Source organism: Polistes dominula, unplaced genomic scaffold (genome assembly GCF_049000335.1).
Source record: "Polistes dominula isolate Pdom_NZ unplaced genomic scaffold, Pdom_raw_medaka contig_26, whole genome shotgun sequence".
Classification (NCBI taxonomy): domain Eukaryota; kingdom Metazoa; phylum Arthropoda; class Insecta; order Hymenoptera; family Vespidae; genus Polistes; species Polistes dominula.
The window spans coordinates 3,360,037-3,387,531 of record NW_028300939.1 but is presented as its reverse complement, the minus strand read 5'-3'; the positions used below and the strand labels follow the sequence as shown (position 1 = coordinate 3,387,531).

Here is a 27,495-nt window from a genome sequence, read left to right as displayed (position 1 = left end):
TTCGTTTTGATTGTCCTTTATTAAAACTTAATTAAATGATTGCTTTATAAAATATACAGGAATTTTCGAAGGCATACACACACACAAATATAAAATATGAAATATAATTATTAAGAATAATTAAAAGAAAAAAATATGAAAGCAGAGCACGTAGTAGACAGGCCTAATTTTGTTCATTATTATTATTATTTCTTTAAAAAGAATGGTTCTTCGTAATTAACAAAATTTTCATCTTGACTTATATTTTCGTCTTCCAAATGATTATCGTCGGCAGATATTCGTCTTTCAGAAAGGCCATCATACTCCTCACCTAATCTTCTATACGTCTCTACTCTGTTTTCCAATATTTCTTTGATAATTACTGAAAGGAATGAAAAAAAGGACAATAATTAATTAACTAAATTAGAATTCTCCCAAAATTAAAGAAGATCATTACATTTCAAACTAATTACAGAAAAATAACATGAAAACTTGACGATTAATATTATTGGTATTCTCATAATGTTGTAACTCGAAATATAATAAAGAAAAATTTCATTTACCCATTAGCAACTCTCTGCTTTCGATCATATTACCCATCTCCTTTTTAACTTCCTTCATCAACCATGGCATAAAACCTTCCTCGACATCTAGAAATATTATTTAATTGTTAATAATTTAATGACAAATAATTTGGAGAATTTCAATAAAAATGAAATGAAAATTCATGTACCTGCTTTTATCTCATCTAGAAGAAATCCAGACATTTTTAAACCTTCTAAAACAGCTGGCAAAAGTTCAGCTATATATCCTGTTAGTAAAACAGCAGCAGCGACACGATCTTCTGTTTCTTGTTGAATTTTCACTGCTTCTTCATGTTGTCTCAAGCGAAAATCCTAAAGACAAAAAATATATACATATTTTTGTTGTGTTTACACTGTATAACGGTTAGGTGCAATGTAATTAACACGTTGAACGCCACGTCAGTCATCGGTGGCTGACAAAAGACTTTCGGCCTAGGCCACGTCAGTCATTTATGGCTGACACAAGACTTTCCCTCTAGGCCACGTCAGTCATCGGTGGCTGACAATAGACTTTCCCTTTAGGCCTCGTCAGTCATTTATGGCTGACACTAGAGTTTCCCTCTAGGCCACGTCAGTCATCGACGACTGACACAAGACTTTCCCTCTAGGCCACGTCAGTCATTTATGGCTGACATAAGACTTTCCCTCTAGGCCACGTCAGTCATTTATGGCTGACACTAAACTTTCCCTCTAGGCCACGTCAGTCATCGATGACTGACAACATATAACATGATACATCTAAGCGGCGCGCGTGGCTTGACGGGGACTTCCTTGAAAATTAACGTGGCTTTACGGAGACTTCCTTAAAAATGAACGTGACGCTCAACGTGTTAAATTAGAGATTATTTAAAAGTCATTCAAGATTTATATTTATATCTTCTCTATTATATAGATAATAACTATAATATTTGACTTATTTTGACTAATAAGTTATAAATATAAATAGTAGTAATCGTTAATGAAATAACAATACAACGAATATTTTCTTACTTTTTCCTCTCGAAGTCTTCTCTCTTGTTCTTTCAATCTGTTTGCTTCGGCTTTCTCAGCAGCTCGTAATTCTCGGAATCTTCTTTGTTGTTCTCGTAAAGCTGCCACTTCTTCTTCCTCTAAGACCTCGATCAAAGCTTGCTCAATAGTCTTACCAACGATTACTTCGACAATTGGCTGTACTTCAAGATCGAAATCGAATAGCTGTAAAACAATTATTCTATTAAAAATCCTCGATCGTAGATAATATATACCAGCGATTTTCAAATTGGGTGCTGCAGCGATTCAGGGATGCGGTAGAAACATTAACCCCTTAACACGCTGAGCGCCACGTCAGCCATCGGTGGCTGACACTTAACTTTCTGTTTAAGCCGCGTCCGTCACGGGTGACTGACACGTTCAACTATTTTTTCAATACAAAGTAACACCTGTGGCCTGACAGGAATTTCCCTAAGAATTCGCGTGACGCTCAACATGTTAATGCACAGGTTTTTTGAGAAAAACTGGTCAAAAAAAAATAATTTTGGCTCAATGTGATAGAACGGGAAATTGGCCAGTTTTTTGAAACCCCGTGCAACTTAAGGGGTTAATACATATATATTTCCTATTAATTGGTATTAAAATTAAAAAAAAAATTAATTTCCGGGGAGCGTTAAGTAATATTTTTCTGGAAAGGGGGCGGTAGAACAAAAAAGTTTAGGAACCATTGATATATACAAAAGACGAAATTAATTGTTTATGTATAACACATATGTAAGATTATGAACTTTTCTGTGAAAAGTTAGATAATTAATTTTCAAAGGCAACTTCACTTTAACTTCGATTCAACTTACGTCTCCTGGTTCGATTTGTGTCGAGACATCCTCACCGGTTTTTACAAGACAATACTTTGGCGTAGGTGGCCTGTCCAGGAAGTAATCGGTTTGTGTGCCAACCTCGAGTTCATCAGGTTTCTCAAACAACTATAATTTCAAAAGAAAATAGTCAATAAAGTCAATTATTTCTTGATCAATATTCAAAACAGTATACATTTGATTATGAATCAAATAATGAAACAAATGAAATATTAGGAGTACAAATAAGTTTCCGCCTTTTTTATCAAAATGAGGAATTTATTGTGACAGAACGGTACATTACACTTATTCGAAGTATTGTCCATCACAAACAATTACATTTTCTCATCTCTCATGCAGCATTCTGAAGAACTCATCATCTTTTGAGGCTATCCACGAATCAACCCAATTTATAGTATCTTCATAGGATATAAAGCTCTGCTCAGACAGACCATGTGCCATCGATCACAATAAATGATAGTCGGACAGCGCAATGTCTGGTGAATACGGCAGGTAGGGTAACACTTCCCAATCAGGTGTTTTAAAATAGTTTTGGACCGGAACCACAACATGCGGACGAGCATTATCATGGAGGAGAATAATTTTGTCGCGTTTGGAGTAGTAATTAGTGCGTTTTTCCTTCAGAGCTCGGCTCAATCTCATTAATTGTGTTCGGTAAAGGACTCCAGTAATGGTTTTGCTCAGATTGAGCAACTCGTAATACACGACATCCCTGTTTTCGTACGTTTTCGGCCTTCCACTGCGATCTTTATCTTCTATGCCAAAGTCACCGTGTTTAAAACTTTTGAAACCACTCACGACAAGTTCACTCACTTAAAGCAGACTTATAATATGCTTCTACAAGCAATCGATGTGCTTCAGCTTCAGATTTTTTTTTCAATTGAAGAAGTAAATTAAAAGTTGCCGCAAATGATGCTTATTTGAAACAAATTTAGACATTTTCAGAGAAAGAAATGATATGACGCTAATGCAAAGTCAATAATACTTCAAGCTAATATTTTATGAGAAAATACTGTTCATTTTTACAAAAAAAAAAACGAAATTACTTTCCAATCAACCCAATAGTTTAGAATTGATTTATTATTTAGAGGTTATCTAGGTTTCCATGTGTTGTAAATATTCAATAGATCGCGCTGTATTGCAATTCAATTATTTAACGTTTTTTTTTCAGATTTATATATCCACCACTAATCCACATTTTTATATTTTTTTGTGTATTATTATTTGTTTTATTCCATTCTAATTATAATATTAATTTATGTGTTTTTATAATGTCGTAAATATATCAGAATTGATTTATTATTTAGAGATTATCTAGGTCTCTAAGTACTGTAAATTTTGAATAGATAGCGCTGTATCACAATTGAATTATTTGCATATGTTTACGTCGTACGTTTTTTCCAGATTTACATATGACATAAATAAACTTTACTTTTTATATTTTTCGTGTATTATATTATCTTATGTATTCCGTCTTTCATTCGTCAATTTCAACCTAAACCTTGAGTAGTAGCATCATCTTTTTTAAAACGGCGGATACTTATTTGTACAACTAATAAATAAATGAAATAAAATTCATCTTCAAACTTACTTCCTCGAGATAAAACTCAGTTTGGACGGGTTCGTGCTTGCGGCCAGGGACTGCTGGTGGCGATCCTGATCTAATGACTCTACAAATTTGTGCTTGCGCCCTTTTTCTTGCCAAATGTCTTCTTCTCGCTTCCGCTTGCCTTGCCGCTATCGATTGCTCTCCATCGATCTACAAAACGAAAAGAATTTTAACTTTTGGTTTAATTATATAATCCATTAATAATACTTACGAGGGCAGGTGGGGCTGCGAAAGTACTTCCACGTATCACTCGCCGATCGTACATGATATTTCCAAAAGGGACCGTTTGATCACTGCAAAATATAGCGCACGAATCATAGATAGATAAATAGATAGGTAGATAGATAGATAAATAGAATAATTATCATTGAAATTTTTCTTTTCTTTTAAGTTCTATTCAATTATTTACAAATTAAATCATTTTCGTTGCGATATTTTATCTATTATTTATTGATACGATATTGTACTTAAAGGGCACTCACTAGTGTGACCGCTTGAAAAATAGGTAGTTTTTCGGAATATTTTTTAAAGAAAACTACCGTATGGAATGTCTTCATTTCTGAAGGAGATATTTGTGGATATTTAATAAACACATGACTACATTTTTGAACCAAAATATTGAAAATTAATCGAATTATTCGCAATTTTCCAAGTCCCTCCCACTGCTGCCCCCCCCCCAGTCGCCCCCACTCGGTCGAAACGAGAAATCGAAATTTAATAAAATGGCGGAATGCCTACAAAACATTGTGCATTCGCTAATTGTACGTCTGATAGTCGGTACAAGCAGGATGGTGTAAAATTCACAAATGTACCCCCCACTGGTGCAGCCCCTCCTAGCGGATCTTTTTTTAATCTTCCCAGAAAAAAGGCTCATTTAAAAATAAACGTTTAAAATTTGGCGCGAAAATTGAATGATTTTTAGTTTACCGAAATTACATTTTTTATTCAAACTAGAAGGAATTTCCCGCACCATGAACCTTGGTCGAAACGAAAAATTGAAATTTAACAAAATTGCGGGGTTTGAAAAAAAACGTTTCAAATTTCGCGCCAAAATTTGATGATTTTTCGGCCTGCCAAAATTACATTTTTTATTCGATCGGAAAACTGAAAGTTTCATGGTATGCAGAAATATAAATAAAAGAAGCTTCAACAAGAATCAAATCGATCGGATGATTTGTCTTCGAGTTCTAACTGCAGCAAATTTGAAAAATGTATTAGGAGGGCAGAAAAGTAATGTCGTTACTACGCACGTCAAATTTTCATATTAATATTTTAATCAAAATATCAATTGACGATTTTTATCGTTACGATATTAAAAAATTTGCATATCAGATAGAAAAAGGTTGTTGATAACGTGATTAATTAATTTAATATAAATAATTTAATTATTGATTAATAATAAAAACTTTTGTTTGAAAAATTTATTCGTTCGAATTTTGAGGTTAAAAAGCGACATTACTCTTTCCGGTCTAACTAATAGTTTCGAGAAAAACGCGTTTAAAGTTTAAGTTAGTGATTTGATTGTTAGAAATCAATAAATATTAGATGGCTATAATTCAAAAACTATTTTAGATATTTACAGACTATTTATGGATTATCAAAATATGCAAAACAAAAAAAAATCGATATTTTCAAAATTTCACACCAGTAGTGCCCCTTAAAACTTCAATAAAATGTTATATTTTATAATTCATTAAAGGTATGCACACAATCGATTATAATAATCGCTAGAAAATTGTATTATTTTGCAGATAATTAAATAGTCAATTATATGTGATAATACATATTATTCTGGGTGTCCAAAAAGTTTGGGAATAAAGTCATAGATTTATGGGCAATATTCGACGAAGGTAAGGAAAGATCTGCATTTTTGCAGAACGAAAAATTTTCCAAACGATTCTCATTATTGCTATAATGAATCATGAATTAATGAATTATTTTAAAAGCATAAGTATCTTTTCAATATTTATATTATATTTGCATATAACATAAATTTATATGAACGTTGTTTCATCTATTTAACTTCAATAATACATAGTATAAGTTTGTACCCAACTTTATTGGACATACTACATAAATGTAGTATATATTAGGTTTTCCGGAAAGTTCGTGCTGATTTTCGATAGATGGCATTAAAGTTCATTTGCTAAAAAAAAACCTGAAAAGTTCTGAAAAGAGAAAATTTTGAAGTTATTATATTATTATATTTATTATTTATTATTATATATTATTATATTATTTTATATTCGGTCTATACAAGTAAGTTTCCAGCGTTTTTTAATAGATGGTATAACGAGTAGATTCAGGGCAGAAATGTCACATCTCATGTGTCATTTTCGAAGATTGTGTATCTGTTAACAACGTTGCATTATCATATTTGCGCATTTCTATCGGCGTCGTATATTTTATGAAGCAGAAACATGGCAAGTTATGTGCCAAATAAGTGTCATTTGCAGGAAACGCTGCTTCCATTCTTTAATATGAAGAAAAGTGCAGCTGAGGCCTATCGTTTGTTCTGGAAACTTACGGGCCGGAATGTATTCGTGAATCGACGTGTCGTGAGTGGTTCAAACGGTTCAAAAATAATGATTTTGACGTTGAAGACAAGGAACGCTCCGGAAAGCCGAAAAATTTTGAAGACGAGGAATTGGAGGCTTTGCTGGATGAGGATCCGTGTCAAAATTCAAGAAGAGCTTGCTGCATCATTGGGCGTCACACAACAAGCCATTTCCCTGCGTCTGAAAGCTTTGGGATTCATTCAAAAAGTTGGGAATTGGGTGCCGTACGATTTGAAGCCGAGAGATGTTGAACGGCGATTTTGCATGTCAGAAATGTTGCTGCAGCAGCATAAAAAAGTCGTTTCTACATCGTGTTGTCACTGGTGACGAAAAGTAGATCTATTATGATAATCCTAAACGCAAAAAACCATATGCAAAGCCTGGCGAGTCAGCCAAATCGAAATATTCACATGAATAAGGTCATACTCTGCATATGGTGGTATCAGAAGTGTGTCATATACTACGAACTGCTTCCGAGTGGTCAAACCATCAAAGGACCATTGTATCGAACCCAACTAATTCGTTTGAAGCGGGTATTGACGGAAAAACGGCCAGAATATCAGACCAGGCACGAGTCTGTAATTTTTCACCACGACAACGCTCGGCCACATGTTGCTACTTCGGTCAAAAACTACTTGGATAATAGTGGATGGAAAATTCTGCCTCACTCGCCTTATAGTCCAGATTTGGCGCCATCCGACAAGCACTTGTTTCGATCGATGCAGAACGCTCTTACCGGAATGCGTCTCACTTCAGTAGAGGGAATCAAAAATTGGCTCAATACGTTCTTGGGCTCATAAGACGAGAACTTTTTTTGGTCCGGAATTCACAAGTTGCCAGAAAGATGGGTAAAAATTGTATCTTCCGATGGATAATATTTCGAATGAAAAATATGTAACCATTTTTTCAGAATAAACCCTCAAATTTTATGAAAAAAACGCTGGAAACTTACTTGTAGACCAAATTTATATAATTATTAATATATATAGTTATATTTATTATTTAATAAATATATAACAAAATAAAAAACTTAAATGAGCTACGTTTCAATCTTCCATCAAAATCAGCACGAACTTTAAGGACAACCTAATAATATATATTTTAAGTGTAGAAATGAATTCGGTGCTCTTTTAACAAATTTTGTATTTATGTTTAAAGTAATCATACATTAGATATTTTTCATTGTAACGAAATGAATTTAATATCAAAGCGCAGCACCGAATTCATTGCAACATTTATCTGATAATAATATAGCATGCAAAAAAAAAAAAAGATGAGAAATTAATCATTTTTAAAATTTCAATTCATTCATTAGAATAAAAAACGTAAATCGAAAGAAAAGCTTCTCTCGTACATAGGTGTTTTTTTTTCTCTGTCAATCAAATTGTCTCCTCTATATTCTTGAAATATTCTAAAAATCAAATTTCTGTCTTTCTTTTTCCCTTTTTAACATTTATTTTTCTTTTCCACAGCCAATCAACGAATAGCCAATTGTGTTTCGACTATGACGTGCCGCCTAGTAACACGAACGTGTTTCTAAGAATCACTCAAATCGTTTACGTGATAGATAAGAATCGGTAAAAAAGAAATACATATTTAAAGGTGTACTAAAAAGAAAAGAACAATTTTTACACAAAAAATTCTTTCAAGAAGACTAAACAATGCGTTTTAATGTGATTAATGATGGCAGTTCTTGTAATTATTAGTTTTTTTAGGTGTACAAATAAGTATCCACCGTTTTAAAAAAGATGGTGTTATTCAAGGCTTACGTTGAAATTGACAAATGAAAAACGGCATAAAATACAGTAATATCATTAACTTGAAGTATTATTGACTTCGTATCAGCGTCATATCATTTCTTTCTCTGAAAATGTCTAAATTTGTTCTAAATAAGCACCATTTGCGAGAACTTTTAATTTACTTCTTCAATTGAAAAAAAATCTGAAGCTGAGGCGTATCGATTGCTTGTAGAAGCATATGATAAGACTGCTTTAAGTGAGAAAACTTGTCGTGAGTGGTTTCAGAAGTTTAAACACGGTGACTTTGGCGTAGAAGATAAAGATCGCAGTGGAAGGTCGAAAACGTATGAAAACAGGGGTGTCGTGTATTACGAGTTGCTCAATCTGAGCAAAACCATTACTGGAGCCATCTACCGAACACATTAAATGAGATTGAGCCGAGTTCTGAAGGAAAAACGCACTAATTACTACTCCAAACGCGACAAAATTATTCTCCTCCATGATAATGCTCGTCCGCATGTTGTGGTTCCTGTCCAAAACTATTTTAAAACACCTGATTGGGAAGTGTTACCCTACCTGCCGTTTTCACCAGACATTGCGTTGTCCGCCTATCATTTGAACCGTTTATTTTGAAAGTGGCCCATCTCGATTTTCCAAAAACATCGAGTTAGCAACCCTAATAGTTACATTATTACATAATCTTTTTATTCTGAAGCAATTTGTTACAAATATATATTTAAAATCAGGAAGATATTGTAACAATAAAATTTGCCGATCAATAGAATGATAGAAAGTTTATTTTGAAAGTTGATTACCTCCATTCATCATTTATTATTTTCCGATTGCACCTGGTTGCTGTATAACATTTGGTTATGTATCAATAAAGCATTTGATTTTGCATATATTCCGAGTAAATAAGACAATACTATATTGTAAATAAGATGAGATAACAAGATTCTGTAGTAACAAAATTATTAGAAGACGCAATGTTGAAAACGATCAAGAATTCTGAAGAAGAGTCAATAAACTGGTGAAAAATATGTTTGATGCGTTTTTTTAGAAATAAACCGTATAGAATTTTCTATAAGACATCAATGAATGGAATGAAATTTTGAAAGTCCTGAATTTATTACCACGACGGTGTAGACCAAGAAAGTTCGAAAATATTCTATTGACATCACTGTATAAAAACATCACAAAAATTACAACAACAAAATAAACTTACTATGATTTATACGATATAATAATTTCATATTCTTTTTATAGATAGATCAATGAACTATGCAATAGTGCTTCAAACAGCAATTAAGAAAATTAAGAAAATAAATTATCTATTAGATTCACATTAATATCAATATCAATCGGTGAAGCAGGTTACTTTCCAAAAAAAATATGGATTACCATTTAATTATACGTAATAATATAAGTAATGCATATTCTATTAGATTGGTTCATAAGTATGTTCTATTCTTTCTAATTAAAAGTACGAAAATACAGTTCAAACCGTACGAATTTATTGGATAATCGGTTACAACGTATTATATACAATATTATGTATTAAAGGTTAATGTGTCTTCATAGCTCAGATGGTAGAGCGCTCGTTCGGCAAGCGGAAGGTCCTGGGTTCGAGTCCCAGTCTAGACAACCGAAGCCCGAATTATGCAATAGTTTTATCAAGGAATCTATTATTATATTGGTAAGAAGTTCTTTCCTTCTTCCTCTTCTATATACCATCATCTTTGAAAAAATTCAGATACACTTGCAAAAAAAGACCAATGCGAGTTGTGTGTATTTCAGAGATTTCCAGGAAGTTTGTTAGTAACAATATCAATATAATAATGCCAATTCCTCGATAAAATATTTGAATAATTTGGTCCAAAAGTTGTTCTTAGGTAGCTCAGATGGACAGAGCATTCGCCCGAAAATAAAGCGAGTTGATGATGGAAGACTCTTTTTTTGTTGCGAAATTACGTTTTTCTAACCAAATGATTTCATAAATTGTATGCTTGAATTAAATAAATAAATATAGGCTAATAATAAAAAAGAATTATTTTTGTGAAAAAATTAAATAGTCATTCGATTAAAACTAAATTCAATATTATTACAGTTAAACGAATATTTTTTTCGTTTGACGATTATACTTATCATCTTGTTGATTCGGCAAAATATTTTGGGTACACAGTTTTTAATGAGAACTACGCATACTGAATGGTTAGATGAATTTTATGTATCATGTATTTAAGAGAATAAACATTAATTATATTTAATGAAACACTGAAAAATATTGAGACTAACCACATTTCTGCATATTTCCATTATTTATAAAGCAATCCCTGAAAATGCTGTTTTTAACAACAGATCATGTATTAATCTTTTTAGACATATATTATTCATTTTAAATATTTACTAAATTTCTTTAAAAAAAGAAATACTGCTAAATTAATATGCGGTATTGCAAAATTTGAAAGTACCAAAAGCGAGTTTTAGTTGCGTTTTATTAAATAAAATTGGAAATTTGATATTCAGTAATATAGCACTGTAAATAAAAATCTTTATAACATATTTTAAAAAAATCGAATTGGAAGGATCGTTAATATGAGTATTTGTAATAGTTTGAAGTTTCAGAAAGACAACAAGCAACCCAAACACAATTACATTTGTAAGACTTTTTTTTAAATAGTTCTATTCAATAGACTGTATTACAATTATTTATTCCTAGTCATACTCATCGTACTTTAATACTGTTTATTATCTATTCTATGATTTAAATAGGAAATGTGAAAGATTATTTTTCTCTCCACTACTAAATGAAAAATGAAATACAAAAAAACAAATCAAATTGTTGATTTTGACAATGGCCTAACTCCATTCGTTGTTAGAAAACGCATATTATTCAATTTATAATTGCCACTATTTTAATAGGAAATATAAATTGAAAGCCTTTAGATACACTTAAGGCCGGCGATACATGTAAAATAAAAAAAAATCGAATTTTTTTTTTCATAAATAGTTAGTTTAATATTTTAAAAATATGCCTGTAAATTTTTAGAATGAAATTCCCATTATTTATCGATTAAAAATTCATTTAAGTGGTCCGCCTCAACTCGGCGCTAAACGCGAACGCTAAACTTTGAACGCGTTTTTCTCGAAACGACTTTTTTCAAACTGTGGTGACAAATAACCCAAAAAGTTCTCAACCGATTCTTGTGAAATTTAATACACATTTTCTTTACAGTATTAGCTTCTAGTTGAACTTTAAGAATGTCACAAAAATTTGCAAAAATTGCCATTTTTGACCCAAAAACCGTTAAAAAAAAGAGTCAAAAATCAGACTTTTTTGTCTGAGTCGTGACAATTTACGATTTTTTGACTTTTTAGTTTTTCCTTAGTTCAACTAGAGGATACATGTTTTATGAACACGCTCTGACCCTTTTTTTTTAGTTTTAGATTGCTGTAACTAAAGCTAAAAATCACCATGATTGATGCGTTTCGTCGCGAGGGCCTCAGGAGATTAGTTACTACAGCGGCCATTTTGAAAAAAAAAATAAAATAAAAATCATATTCTTATAATTTAATATGTAATGAATAAGCATGCTGAGAGAGTTTCAAAACGATTCATGTATTCCTTCCATTTTAAATAAGCCTCTAAAAAATGGTCAAAATTTAGGCGTTTACAAGTATCGCCGGCCTTAAAGGGTTACATGGGTTTCATCCGGGTAAAAACGGCGTATTTTCAAGATTTTTTTTTTCATATAATATATGAAATATTTGATTCAAATTTTTTATTATCTTAAAGATACATATTTAATAAACATTTTGTGAAATTAAAAAAAAAAAAAATATTAAAAACTCCGCCATTGTGACGTCATTCCCGGCGAGCCCTCGGAAAAAAGGTGCATTCGCGTTGACAACAGAACCCCAAGCAGGATCATGTGAAGTGAGAAAAAAAAATAAAATACTTGTTTTAGTTAAGGCTTCAAACTAGAAATTGGACGAAGGAAAAAAAAAGAAATGAAAATTGGATGTTTGACAGCGAGCGGTTTTTACAAAATGCAGAATTCAGTAAAAATTCCGCGGCATTTAAAAAAAAAAAATAGTTGTAATTGAACAAAAAAAAAAAAGAAATCCTTCGTCCAAGTTCTTGTAAATTGTATCTCGAAGACCTGTTTAAAATTTCATCGAGATCGGTGGAGTAACCTTCGAGAAATCTTGACAACCGACTTTGAAAACATAGTTTTGAGAAAAACACGTTTAAAGTTTTGAGTGACCATAGAGGTAGCCTTGAGCGCGCAACTTTAAAAGGCTGTTTCTCTGAAACTATTACTCGGATCAAGTTGAAATTTTCGGATAATATTCTAGAAATGTTGTAGATTTTAATAAGCAACAAAAAAAAGATCGATTTTTAGAATTCGTGAAACCCATGTAACCCCTTAAGCAATATAACTCGTTAGTATCTTGTACGTATATTTTTCATTGCATTTAAACGCCACTTTCAAAATAAGCTGCCCATTTGTTTCGATCGATGACACATGGTCTGTCTGAGCAGAACCTTGTGTCATATGAAAATACTATAAATTTGATTGATTCATGGATAACCACAAAAAATGATGAGTTCTTCAGAATGCTGCCTGAGAGATTTGAAAAAGTATTTGCTTATGACAGACAGTACAGGTAACCCTCCTATAACACGGTAGACAAGTTCATAGAAAATGCCGTGTTGTTTGAAACCGTATTGTATGATACCCAGACCCAGTACAAATACGTGAGTACAAAAATGTGAGTACAAAACCCATGGAGATGAAAAGAAATTACTTTCCGCAACACTGTCTATTTAAAACGACAAATCTCGTCGCAACTGTAGAAGTACAGTGTTGTAAAAGAATTTTTTGGAAAGGAAACCTTGTCATAGGATGCAGTGTTATAGGAGCGTTTCCGCAATTTATAACACGTGTTATAGCGAAACCGTGTTATATGGTGCCGTGTTGTAAGAGGGCCACCCCTGTACTTAGAATAAATGTAACGTACCATTCTGTCACCATAAATTCGACGAAAACTTATTTGTACTGCTAATAATTACGTTGCATTTGAATTCATAAAATGTATCTGTAATATATTCGGATATCGACGATCAATAATAAAAGAAAAAGAAAAATAATGGAAAATAATGTTTGCAAAAAGAGATAAAGAGAGAAAGAGAGAAAGAGAAGGATCGGTTACCAGCCGCGAAGGCCAGGCAGCTTATTCAGCATCGTGCCCTTGATCGGTTCCAACTTTTTCGGTAAACCTCGCGGTGTCATCAGTAATCTGCGAGAAAGAAAAAAAACACAAATCGCGCTCTTATGGACGCTCTTATTACCTTGATTCGCCCTTAGGGTAAAAGGTAAAGCTTTCATAAATTCATAAAGGAAAGGAGATATTTATAAATAAAAAAAAATTAAAAATAATAAAAGTAGTTATTTGAAGAAGAAAAGAAAACGTGTAAAAAAGAAAAGAAAAATAAAGAAACATGAAAAGAAATGAAAAGAAAAAGAAGCTACTCGTTGACGAACTTACAGGCCGTCGACTCTGATCGAAGACTTCATGTTTCTCTTAGCACGTTGTTCAGAACAAGAATAGAAAGCAAGGGTAGTTGCGTTGGTCTTGTCAAGTGCAAAATTAACGGTGGCCTTGATGGCTGCCGCCGCAGCCGCTTGACATCTTGCCTTGTGTTTGCTATGACGTACTTCTGGTTTCTTGCCGAACGATACCAAAGGTTTCAGTTTAGAACGGGAAGGACCTTGCCAATTATCAATTTCATCGTTCTGAGAAATGATTGTTTGTCCTATTGTTCCACCAGCATTGTCCGACGGAATGTTCGTGATCGGGCCAATGCCAAGAAGTGCCGCTACTTCCGGTGGTGGCATTAAGAACTCTCCGCACTTAACCGTAGTTATAAAGGGCTTTCTACGTTCGTGAGAAATCGATTCGTGAGAAATTCTCTTGGTGTTGTCACCACGTAACTTTTGTAAAGATTCATCGTCTTCTTGAATTTTTCTCAACTTTGCGTTAAGTACATCGTTGAAATTTTCCGTAGAAAGATGAATACTAGTTCTTTCCACATTTCCGAACAAATTATTCTCCTTTTTTTGACGTTTGTCATCATCCTCAAGACTATTTTGACTCTTCGTACGTTGTTTTTTATCCAACGGATTGATCTGATTACCTTGAAGACTCGCCAAAAACAAATGTTCGTTTGATTTGCAAATACGTCTACGAGTATAAAGATCGTCCTTTACGTTGTCCACTCTAGTTGTCAACTTTCTACCTGAATTTGTCTCTTCATTATCATTGTTTATATGTACTACAGGTAAAATCGATCCTAAATTGTCTCTCTGTACAATCGTAAAAGCTCCTGAATGTTTTCTTTCACAATCAAATGATTTGACATTTGCGGTTGACGACAATGTTGATGAAATTCCAGTTGGCATAGCGAGATTATACGTTAATTTATTATACTCTTCATTATCTTGACGTTTGAACAATGTAATATCCTTTCAGTGAACTTTAGCAGAAAATCGATGGGTCTCGTACCTTACAGGTATTGCAGGAATTCAATCTCATTTACAAAGTAATCTTGAAAGTGAATTTGATGTTTCATTCTTGTATTTACTCTTTCTTCTTATTTCTCTCTCTCTCTCTCACATTACTTACAAGAAAAGTACAAAAATTCCGATAAAAACAGAATAACAAATTAATATACAAATTTATTTATTTATTATTATTATTATTATTATTATTTATTGTATTAACTTAATTTCATAAGTGAAAATTCAAATGTAATATATTTGTCAATTTTCTTTTCTTTTCTTTTTTTTTTTTTTTTTTTATATGGAAAATAAAAAATTTCTTCTTGTCAACAAATTTTGCAAAGATCAATGAAACACGAATGTTTTTATCGAAAAAGAATAAAAGTATCTCAGCAAAGGTTCGCACTAGACTGACCAACACAAAATCGTTCGTGAAAGTTCAGAGACTGGACAATGTCCCACAATCGAACGATAAAATCCACGAATGGTAGGGGGTTGTCTGTGTATACGTAATACGTATACTCTACATATATATATATATATATATATATATATATGTGTGTGTTAGTATGTATGTTCCGGTGGCTACTCAATAACGCTGACCAACTCTTAACATTGCGCATGCTTGAGAAGAATGAATGTATATATGTATATATGTATGTAAATACTTGTGAAAATTGAACGACTAAATTTTCTTACGAATTTTCTTGCAGTTTTACTGACCTAAATGTAATCTCTACTTTCGTGTCAGTTTAAGATGAATCATGCCCTCATGCCCTTTTATTTTAATTACTTTAATCAGTTAACTGTAACGCCCGGTTTTTAAAAGTACGCACCGCTGTGTGTCGTACAAATCGACCGACACGAGTATATTCGTCAAACACAGTGTAAGTGTTGCTGAGGTGTCCCATACAACTCTTTTTACGATGTTTCAAGTATTTGCGATGACCTAACAAAAAAAAAAACTACTTTGATTGACTGTACATTGTAATAAAAAAAAAAAAGTTTAGAAAATTTTGTTTCAAATGAAAAGTTCTTTAGAATCAGGGTGATTTGAAAATCGTGAAACGGAATTAACGTGAAACGGAATTAACGTGAAACCGATGAAACAAAAATAATTAATTAATTAATAAAATTTAATATATAATTTAATTCTATATATTAATTAATTAATTAATTAATTAATTAAATTCTATATATAAAAATTCAGTTGTCACAATATGTTTGTCCACTAATAATTCCGAAACTATTCAACTTATCTTCATGAAATTTATTTTATTTCACGTGATTTTTATCAACTTGACACATAGCACAATTATTATCGCCATTTTTTTTCGTTATTATTTTTTATTAGTAATTTAAAGATTTTTATTTAGAGGTTATCTAAGTTCTGTAAGGTTCTTTCAATAGATGGCACTGTATTACAATTCAATTATTTTAATATATTCACGTCTAGAAGTTTGGTTTTCTTTGAAGGTATCACTTCTATCGTGTGTGATCTGCACACGTATATATTCGTCAAGAACAGAATAAATGTCGTTGGGGTGTCCCATACAACTCTTTTCACGTATTTCGGATAATCTGACGAAAAAATACTTCAAACAAAAGTTGATCTATTTTTGATTGACTATACATTGCAATAAAAATAAGTTTAAAATAATTTGTTGTTTAATGTTTTTTAAAGCTTCGTTTTTTTTTTTTTTTTAATGGCATCCTATATTTTTGATTTTACAGTAATATAACCCGTATTAATCCTTTGAGTGCTGAATACTTTTATCTAAAATGTTTTTTAGGAAGAAAATAATTTATTATTAATTGAATTCTAATAATAAATTATATTTAATAATTAATGTTTTTGTTTTTGAATATAATTTAATTAATTTTAATATAAATATTAAATTATTTTACATTAATATTAACAAACACGTATGTGCTTCGAAAGATTAGGTTAGTAATTTTTACTAAACGCATATATGCGTCCATAACACTCAAAGGGTTAATACAAATTCAACGAACTAGTGCCACTTCAAAATAGAAATTTGAATTTTTTACTTTATATGCATTATTTTGTTTATTTTGTAATATTTATTTAAAGTTTTGCTAGTCTTTTGTTTCTGTTAGTATACGATAGATAGCGCTGCATTATAATTTTATAAATTTTCATTTTTTAAGGTTACCAAATTCTTTTTCTACTTTCTGTTTAAAAGCAAATCGAATTTTAGTTAGAAAAAAGTATTAACTCATTTTGACGAATAATCAAAAAATTACAGAAAAAATTATGTGTGCAGAAGTAGTTTCTTTTTCTTATTTTTAGGTTATAGGGTAAAAAAAATATCTATTTTTGGATTGAATCTAGTTAATTATGTTACTCTAATGTAAAATAATAAAAGAATAAGTTTGCAATATTACACTAATTTATCTCTAATTGAAATTCTCCGAAATTTTTGTGTATTTTTATTTTGTTTTATTAACAAAAGATATAAACTATATTACATCATAATATGTTTTTTAATTATAATTGTTTGTCCGCGATAAACATCGAAACTACTTAACCGATCTAAATAAAAATTGATTTATTTTATTTAATTTTCTCTAACTTAAAAGATAGAAAAGGTTATTTAGCGATTTATAATATTTTTATTGTCAATTTAGGAAAATATTAATTATATTATTTATCTTAGTCCTTTGGTTCTGTAAATATACGATAGATGACGCTGCATTATAATTTTATAAATTTTAATTTTTTAATATTACAAGTTTCTTTTTTCTATATTCTTTTTAAAAACAAATCGAATTTTTAAAAATTAATATTTTGTACATAAATAAAGAAATATTAATAATAAAAAATTGGATATTTTATAAAATAAACCTATCCTTTTGATGCAATATTTTAATGTGTTTTGACGAATTTAATTTAATAAATTTATCAATTTTCGAATATAACGGCCTATGAAAGGTTCCACCATCCGATACCTACACTAATGTTTATTGAAATCTATTTTGAGTGTGTCACCGTCAAAATTCTCGGATTAAGAGATGTAAACAAACTCGTTATGCGAAGTAATACACTGTTTCAATCGGTACATGCGGGGACACATGAGTTCATTTCAAATTTTTCATATTTTTTATTTATTTATTTTATCCTGGCCTTGCCTCCAAATAATCTAAAAATTTTGAAATTGAAGAATATGTGTCGTTTTTCACAAAAACTACAATTCAAATAGTCAATGATCATTACTTTATACGCAGGACGAGTACACTCGTCAAACACAATTAATTGGTTAAATAAAATCGTTAAATAGTAAACGTTCAAGCCATGTTGGATTAACTCATTATCCGCTATAATACGAAAATGCAAAAAAAAATTGAATTAACTGTATAATTGTATTCATATTAATCAACTAGAAAAATAGTTCAGTAATAACTGCAACACATTTGTTTTTATGTTTTTATTTAAATATAAAAATTGTTTGATATCATTAATTATTGATTTAAAATAAAATAGTGAGAATTTCTAATATTTTCATGACGCATTTGGAAATGTGTCCTAAAAAAGGTTATTGACGGGTTAAATTAAAACTTTAATTGTAAATTATAAATGTACTCCAACAAATCAACTGTTTTGTGCCAAATTCAGGACATAATTTAAGTATTTCTTTGATTACAGTCAAAAACTCAGAAATCTGTTAACCCATTACTCGTCACAATACAAAAATGCAAATACAAATTAAATTAACTGTATAATTGTATTCATATTAACCAAATAGAATTATTAATGCAACCCAATTGTTTTTATGTTTTTATTTAAATATAAATCATGAATGATTGATTTAAAATAAAATAGTGAGAATTTCTAATATTTTCATGACGCATTTAATAATGCGTCCTAAAAAAGGTTATTGGCGGGTTGAATTAAAACTTTAATTGTAAATTATAAATGTACTCCAACAAATCAACTGTTTTGTGCCAAATTCAGGACATAATTTAAGTATTTCTTTGACTACAGTCAAAAACTCGGAAATCCGTTAACCCATTACTCGTCACAATACAAAAATGCAAATACAAATTAAATTAACTGTATAATTGTATTCATATTAACCAAATAGAACTATTAATGCAACCCAATTGTTTTTATGTTTTTATTTAAATATAAATCATGAATGATTGATTTAAAATAAAATAGTGAGAATTTCTAATATTTTCATGACGCATTTAGAAATGCGTCCTAAAAAAGGTTATTGGCGGGTTAAATTAAATCTTTAATTGTAAATTATAAATGTATTCCAACAAATCAACTGTTATGTGCCAAATTCAGGACATAATTTAAGTATTTCTTTGATTACAGTCAAAAACTCGGAAATCTGTTAACCCATTACTCGTCACAACACACAAATGCAAATAAAAATTAAATTAACTGTATAATTGTATTCATACTAACCAAATAGAACTATTAATGCAACCCAATTGTTTTTATGTTTTTATTTAAATATAAATCATGAATGATTGATTTAAAATAAAATAGTGAGAATTTCTAATATTTTCATGACGCATTTAGAAATGTGTCCTAAAAAAAGGTTATTGGCGGGTAATGGGTTGATATTATCATTCCCATCGGATCATCAAAGTCAAGCAATCTGGGCACTTGTAATAAAATGTTTACTGTCGACTCTTTGGTAATATTTTATAGGTGTAAGAAGGTAATTTGTAGATAAGTAACTTGAACTCATAAAAGAGGGAAAGTAAAAAAAAACTCAATTAAATGTAGATGTGTTTTTCAATAGAAAAAAATACAACAACCACACAAACACACTTTACTTATACGTTTCTCTTTGAAATTTGAAAATAAAATGATATATTATCAATGTAAGATTTCTTTTTTTTTCTTTCTTTCGAACAGAATATCTAAATTATAGGTTTCTTTGTCCTTGGTGAAAGAAAAAAAAACACGAAATTGTTCGTGCAGATGAGAAAGAGCGATTACAACGTTAAAAGTTTTGTGATTTTTAGTATACTTTTTTTAGTCGTTTGAAAAAAAAAAAATAACTTTCTCCTTTACCAATTTATCAGTTTGCGTAATTTAATTTCGTTCGATATTAATTTCACTCGTAATAAATAGCTGTATTATAAATATTTCAATATAAAGTAATGGTATTAATGGACTATTTACTTCACGTCAATTTCGTGTCTAATAGAAAAGTACGATCGATCTTCTAAATTATTCCTTTCTGCTACGATTTTGCAATTATTTTCTATTATAGATATATATTATAATAAATAATTAATTTACTTTACAGAAAAAAAAATGAGCAAACATTTCCAAATATTTTTATATAAGAGATTTCGATCAATATTTGGGCCGCTTACTTAGAAAGTGGCCCATCTCGATTTTCCAAAAAAAAATCGAGTTAGCTACAGTAATAGTTACATTTTTACAAAATCTTTTTATTCTGAAGCAATTTGTTACAAATATATATTTAAAATCAGGAAGATATTGTAACAAGAAAATTTGCCGATCAATAGAATGATAGAAAGTTTATTTTGAAAGTTGATTATCTCCATTCATCATTTATTATTTTCCGATTGCACCTGGTTGCTGTATAACATTTGGTTATGTATCAATAAAGCATTTAATTTTGCATATATTCCGAGTAAATAAGACAATACTTTATTGTAAATAAGATGAGATAAAAAGATTCTGTAGTAACAAAATTATTAGAAGACGCAATGTTGAAAAAGGTCAAGAATTCTGAAGAAGAGTCAATAAACTGGTGAAAAATATGTTTGATGCGTTTTTTTAGAAATAAACCGTATAGAATTTTCTATAAGACATCAATGAATGGAATGAAATTTTGAAAGTCCTGAATTTATTACCACGACGGTGTAGACCAAGAAAGTTCGAAAATATTCTATTGACATCACTGTATAAAAACATCACAAAAATTACAACAACAAAATTTAACAACAAAATAAACTTACTATGATTTATACGATATAATAATTTCATATTCTTTTTATAGATAGATCAATGAACTATGCAATAGTGCTTCAAACAGCAATTAAGAAAATTAAGAAAATAAATTATCTATTAGATTCACATTAATATCAATATCAATCGGTGAAGCAGGTTACTTTCCAAAAAAAATATGGATTACCATTTAATTATACGTAATGATATAAATAATGCATATTCTATTAGATTGGTTCATAAGTATGTTCTATTCTTTCTAATTAAAAGTACGAAAATACAGTTCAAACCGTACGAATTTATTGGATAATCGGTTACAACGTATTATATACAATATTATGAATTAAATGTTAATGTGTCTTCATAGCTCAGATGGTAGAGCGCTCGCTCGGCAAGCGGAATGTCCTGGGTTCGAATCCCAGTCTAGACAACCGAAGCCCGAATTATGCAATAGTTTTATCAAGGAATCTATTATTATATTGGTAAGAAGTTCTTTCCTTCTTCCTCTTCGATACCATCATCTTTGAAAAAATTCAGATACACTTGCAAAAATAGACCAATGCGAGTTGTGTGTATTTCAGAGATTTCCAGGAAGTTTGTTAGTAACAATATCAATATAATAATGCCAATTCCTCGATAAAATATTTGAATAATTTGGTCCAAAAGTTGTTCTTAGGTAGCTCAGATGGACAGAGCATTCGCCCGAAAATAAAGCGAGTGGTGTTGGAAGACTCTTTTTTTTGGCGAGATTACGTTTTTCTAACCAAATGATTTCATAAATTGTATGCTTGAATTAAATAAATAAATATATGCTAATAAATAAAAAGAATAATTTTTGTGAAAAAATAAAATAGTCATTCGATTAAAACTTAATTCAATATTATTACAGTTAAATGAATATTTTTCGTTTGACGATATATACACATCATCGTGTTGATTCGACAAAATATTTTGGGTACACAGTTTTCAATGAAAACAACGCATACTAATTGGTTAAAAGAATTTTATGTAGCATGCATTTTAAAGAATAAATATTTAATATATCTAATGAAACTCTGAAAAATATTCAAACTAACCGCATTTCTTCATAATTCGATTATTTATAAAGCAATCCCTTGAAATGTTGTTTTCAACAATAAGTCATTTATCAATCTTTTTAGACATATATTATATATTTTACATATTTATTAAATTTCTCTAATAAAAAAAATTATGTTAAATAAATATAAGGTATTGCAAAATTTGAAAGTACCAAAAACGAATTCTGGTAGCGTTTTATTAAATAGAATTGGAAATTTGATATTCAGTAATAGCACTGTAAATAAAAATCTTTATAACATATTTAAAAAAAATCGAATTGGAAGGATCGTTAATATGAGTATTTGTAATAGTTTGAAGTTTCAGAAAGACAACAAGCAACCCAAGCACAATTACATTTGTAAGACTTTTTTTTAAATAGATTTATTCAATAGACTGTATTACAATTACTTATTCTTAGTCATACTCATCTGACTTTAATACTGTTTACTAAGTATTGTATGATTTAAATAGGAAATGTGGAGGATTTTTATTCTTTCAACTACTGAATGAATAATAAAATATCAAAAAATTGGAGAAAATCTAGCAATAGAATACTTGTTAATTTTGTTGAAAAATTTTGTTTTGTGTGGAATGAACCGCATCAAATTTTCTATAAGACATCAATGAATGAGAATGAAAATTTGAAAATTCTGGATTTATTACCACATCGTGGTAGACCAAGAAAGTTCGAAAATATTGCATTAAAATCACTATATAAAAATATTAGACAAATTACAACAGCAAAATTGAAGAACACATTGAACCTACTATGATTTATACGATATAATAATTTCATATTCTTTTTATGGATAGATAATTTAACTATACAATAGCGCTTCAAACGACACTTAAAGTTAAGGAAACAAATTATCTATTAGATTCACATTAATATTAATATCAATCGGTGAAGCAGGTTACTTTCCAAAAAAAATATGAATTACTATTTAATTATACGTAATAGTATAAGTAATGCATATTCTATTAGATTGGTTCATGAGTATGTTCTATTCTTTCTAATTAAAAGTACGAAAATACAGTTCAAACCGTACGAATTTATTGAATAATCGGATACAACGTATTATATACAATATTATGAATTAAAGGTTAATGTGTCTTCATAGCTCAGATGCTAGAGCGCTCATTCGGCAAGCGGAAGGTCCTGGGTTCGAGTCCCAGTCTAGACAACCGAAGCCCAAATTATGCAATAGTTTGATCCGAGTAGGTCATTTACTGTACTGGTAAGAAGTTCTTCCTACTTCCTCTTTGATACCATCATCTTTGAAAAAATTCAAATACACTTCCAAAAAAGGGACACCTGCGAGAGTTGTGTTGTATTTCAGAGATTTCTAGGAAGTTTGTTAGTAACAATAACAATACAGTATTAATGCTTTCTCAGATAAAATAGTTGAATAATTTGGTCCAAAAGTTGTTCTTAGGTAGCTCAGATGGATAGAGAGCATTCGCCCGAAAATAAAGCGAGTGGTGAGGAAGACTCATTTTGTTGTTGTTGTCCGCTTCACGTGAAACGCCCCATATATTATATATTAAATTAATTTATTATATTTTATATATATATTCATATTTTAATAATAATTTTCATTATATTAAAATATTTTTTAGTAATTTTCAAATAAATGCGTAACCCAAAAGGTTAATCGTAGCTCATAGTATCAATTTATGAAAAAAAAAAGAAGAGAAACGACGAATGATAAAATCTTGCAGACAGGTCATTCCCTTTTGTGGGCGTCGTTGCTATTCTAATAAGCCCATAAACTCTACATAAAGCATGATACATGTATATGTTCGAATGTATATGTAACTATTCGATTCACGTTTAAGAATATACGGTTGGAAAATACGATCGTTTTATTATCCATGTGCAGTACTTTTCCAGTTATCGATAATTATCGATTTCCCTTTTTTTTTTCTTGCAATTTTAATGGTATTAAAAGCCAATAACATACGAAGAATTTTTTTCACGAGATCTTTACAGAATAAGGAAAAGAGGTTTTTTTTCTTTTCTTTTTCATGAAACTTAACAGAATCGATATTTTACGCTGGATACAATCTCACGAAATCGAAGTTTACATGGTAACAAAATCATAAACTCTTTCTTTAAATTTATTTTTTAATAACGAAGTCAACTTTTCTTAAAGGACACTACTAGTGTGACCGTTTCAAAGAAAGCTGATTTTTCGAAATATTTTATAATAATTTTGCTTCTACGGGCCACTATAGTGGCCCTCCATAAAATACCGCGTATTTTTACATATAACGAACATATACAGTTACAGCACAACAAATATCCCATTATGGAAGTGTAATTTTTGTATGTTGTTTCTTTCAATTAAAAACTGTTAATATCAGCAACAAAATTACTCAAAAATTAATTGCAGTTTCAATGCTGCACGTATTAGCAGCCCGTATAGTTGAAGTAGCAAAGCGGAATACAAGTCCGTAACGAAAAGATTAAAGAAAACTACCGTGTGAAATGTTTTCATTTTTAAAGGAGATATTCGTGGATATTTAATGAACACATGACTAAATTTTTAGATCAAAATATTGAAAAATAGGCGAGTTATTCGCAATCTTCCAAGTCCCTCCCACTAGGGCGACTACAGCGACCTTCACACTGAATGAAATCAATAAAACCAAAAAGTTTATTCAACTAGAAGGAATTTCCCTTACCATGAACCACGGTCGAAACGAAAAATTGAAATTTAACAAAATTGCGGGGTTTTAACAAAAACGTTTCAAATTTCGCGCCAAAATTTGATGATTTTTCGGCCTGCCAAAATTACATTTTTTATTTAATCGAAAAACTGGAAGTTTCATGGTATGCAGAAATATATATAAAAGAAGCTTCAACAAGAATCAAATCGATCGAATGATTTGTCTTCGAGTTCTAACTGCAGCAAATTTGCAAAATGTATTAGGAGGAACGAAAAGTAATGTCGTTACTACGCACGTCAAAATTTCATATTAATATTTCAATCAAAAAACCGATTGACAATTTTTATCGTTACGATATTAAAAATTTGCATACCAGATAGAAAAAGGTTGTTGATAACGTGATTAATTAATTTAATATAAATAATTTAATTATTGATTAATAATAAAAAGTTGTTTGAAAAATTTATTCGTTCGAATTTTGAGGTTAAAAAGCGACATTACTTTCCGGTCTACCTAATAGTTTTGAGAAAAACGCGTTTAAAGTTTAAGTTAGTGATTTGATCGTGATAAATCAAGAAATATTAGATAACTATAACTCGAAAACTATTTGATATATGCACTTGAACTTTGAGTATGTTATTTTCAAAGGTACAGACCACGAAGGTTAGATAATAAGAAAAACAATCGCTGTATATAAAAGTGTCTTCAAAATATAGAACAAATAAAGTTTTGTTCCATTTAAAATTTGAAAAACAAGCAAACTAATGAAGGAAGGAAAATTTTGTGTTTTATTTTCACCAAGGACGGAGAAACCTATAGTTTAGATATTCTGTTCAAAAGAAAGAAAAAAAAAGGAATAATATATCATTTTATTTTCAAATTTTAACGAGAAACGTATAAATAAAGTGTGTTTGTGTGGTTGTTGTATTTGTTTCTATTGAAAAACACATTTACATTTCATTGAGTTTTTTTTTTACTTTCCCTCTTTTATGAGTTTAAGTTACTTATCTACAAATTACCTTCTCACACCTATAAAATATTACCAAAGAGTCGACAGTAAACATTTTATTACAAGTGCCCAGATTGCTTGACTTTGATGATCCGATGAGAATGATAATATCAACCCATTACCCGCCAATAACCTTTTTTTAGGACGCATTTCTAAATGCGTCATGAAAATATTAGAAATTCTCACTATTTTATTTTAAATCAATCATTCATGATTTATATTTTAATAAAAACATAAAAACAATTGGGTTGCATTAATAGTTCTATTTGGTGAATTTGAATACAATTATACAGTTAATTTAATTTGTATTTGCATTTTTGTATTGTGACGAGTAATGGGTTAACGGATTTCCGAGTTTTTGACTGTAGTCAAAGAAATACTTAAATTATGTCCTGAATTTGGCACATAACAGTTGATTTGTTGAAGTACATTTATAATTTACAATTAAAGTTTTAATTCAACCCGCCAATAATCTTTTTTAGGATGCATTTCCAAATGCGTCATGAAAATATTAGAAATTCTCACTATTTTATTTTAAATCAATCATTCATGATTTATATTTAAATAAAAACGTAAAAACAATTGGGTTGCATTAATAGTTCTAGTTGGTTAATATGATTACAATTATACAGTTAATTGCATTTGTATTTGCATTTTTGTATTGTGACGAGTAATGGGTTAACAGATTTTCGAGTTTTTGACTGTAGTCAAAGAAATACTTAAATTATGTCCTGAATTTGGCACATAACAGTTGATTTGTTGGTGTACATTTATAATTTACAATTAAAGTTTTAATTCAACCCGCCAATAACCTTTTTTAGGACGCATTTCTAAATGCGTCATGAAAATATTAGAAATTCTCACTATTTTATTTTAAATCAATCATTCATGATTTATATTTAAATAAAAACATAAAAACAATTGGGTTGCAACAATATTTCTATTTGGTTAGTATGAATACAATTATACAGTTAATTTAATTTGTATTTGCATTTGCGTGTTGTGACGAGTAATGGGTTAACGGATTTCCGAGTTTTTGACTGTAGTCAAAGAAATACTTAAATTATGTCCTGAATTTGGCACATAACAGTTGATTTGTTGGAGTACATTTATAATTTACAAATAAAGTTTTAATTCAACCCGCCAATAACCTTTTTTAGGACGCATTTCTAAATGCGTCATGAAAATATTAGAAATTCTCACTATTTTATTTTAAATCAATCATTCATGATTTATATTTAAATAAAAACGTAAAAACAATTGGGTTGCATTAATAGTTCTAGTTGGTTAATATGAATACAATTATACAGTTAATTTAATTTGTATTTGCATTTTTGTATTGTGACGAGTAATGGGTTAACAGATTTTCGAGTTTTTGACTGTAGTCAAAGAAATACTTAAATTATGTCCTGAATGTATCCTGAATGTGTGAATTATATCCTGAATGTGCTACAGCACATAATAGTTGATTTGTTAGAGTACATTTATAATTTACAATTAGTTAAAGTTTTGATTTGTTTCAGTTTTTTTTCTTTAGATTGAGTGATTGATTGATGGATTGATTGATTGATTGATTAGTTGTCAATCGATCGTTCATGATGCTTGAAATGTTTCTTTGTAATTCTCATCTATTATTACTCAAATGAATGATTGTTCGATGCATGTCTGTTATAGATCGACGGATCGGTGTTTAAAATTAATAATAAAAACGCTGCTTATAAATTAAAAGAATACATAAAGAAATTCTACTTACATCGGTGGATTTCTGTACTTTTTCTGCATGTGCAATATTGCTCTGGGACTTTTAACGAAAGTGTACGTTTGTTTCTTGTCCAGGTGTTCATTGGGAATGTTGTAAGCTGCCAATCCTTGATTGCAAACTCGACACT

General features: G+C 30.1%; 1 protein-coding gene across 3 annotated transcripts; it reads right to left on the bottom strand.

The window, feature by feature from the left end:
• On the bottom strand, positions 1-27,489 carry Rsph3 (Radial spoke head protein 3). 3 transcript variants are annotated; one of them, XM_015330540.2, is made up of 10 exons: positions 27,360-27,489; positions 13,867-14,998; positions 13,531-13,617; positions 4,228-4,309; positions 3,999-4,166; positions 2,387-2,515; positions 1,554-1,757; positions 713-875; positions 543-629; positions 1-361 (listed from the first exon to the last, which is right to left on the bottom strand). In XM_015330540.2, exons 2-10 carry the CDS (start codon positions 14,778-14,780, stop codon positions 186-188), a joined length of 2,010 nt encoding a protein of 669 aa, XP_015186026.2. In that variant the 5' UTR covers positions 14,781-14,998; positions 27,360-27,489; the 3' UTR covers positions 1-185. The 3 variants fall into 3 exon arrangements, with proteins under 3 accessions (XP_015186026.2, XP_089027757.1, XP_089027758.1); XM_089171631.1 differs by lacking the exon at positions 27,360-27,489 and having other exon boundaries at positions 13,867-15,309; XM_089171632.1 differs by lacking the exons at positions 13,531-13,617; positions 27,360-27,489 and having other exon boundaries at positions 13,867-15,307.
• Positions 27,490-27,495: the final 6 nt, after the last annotated feature.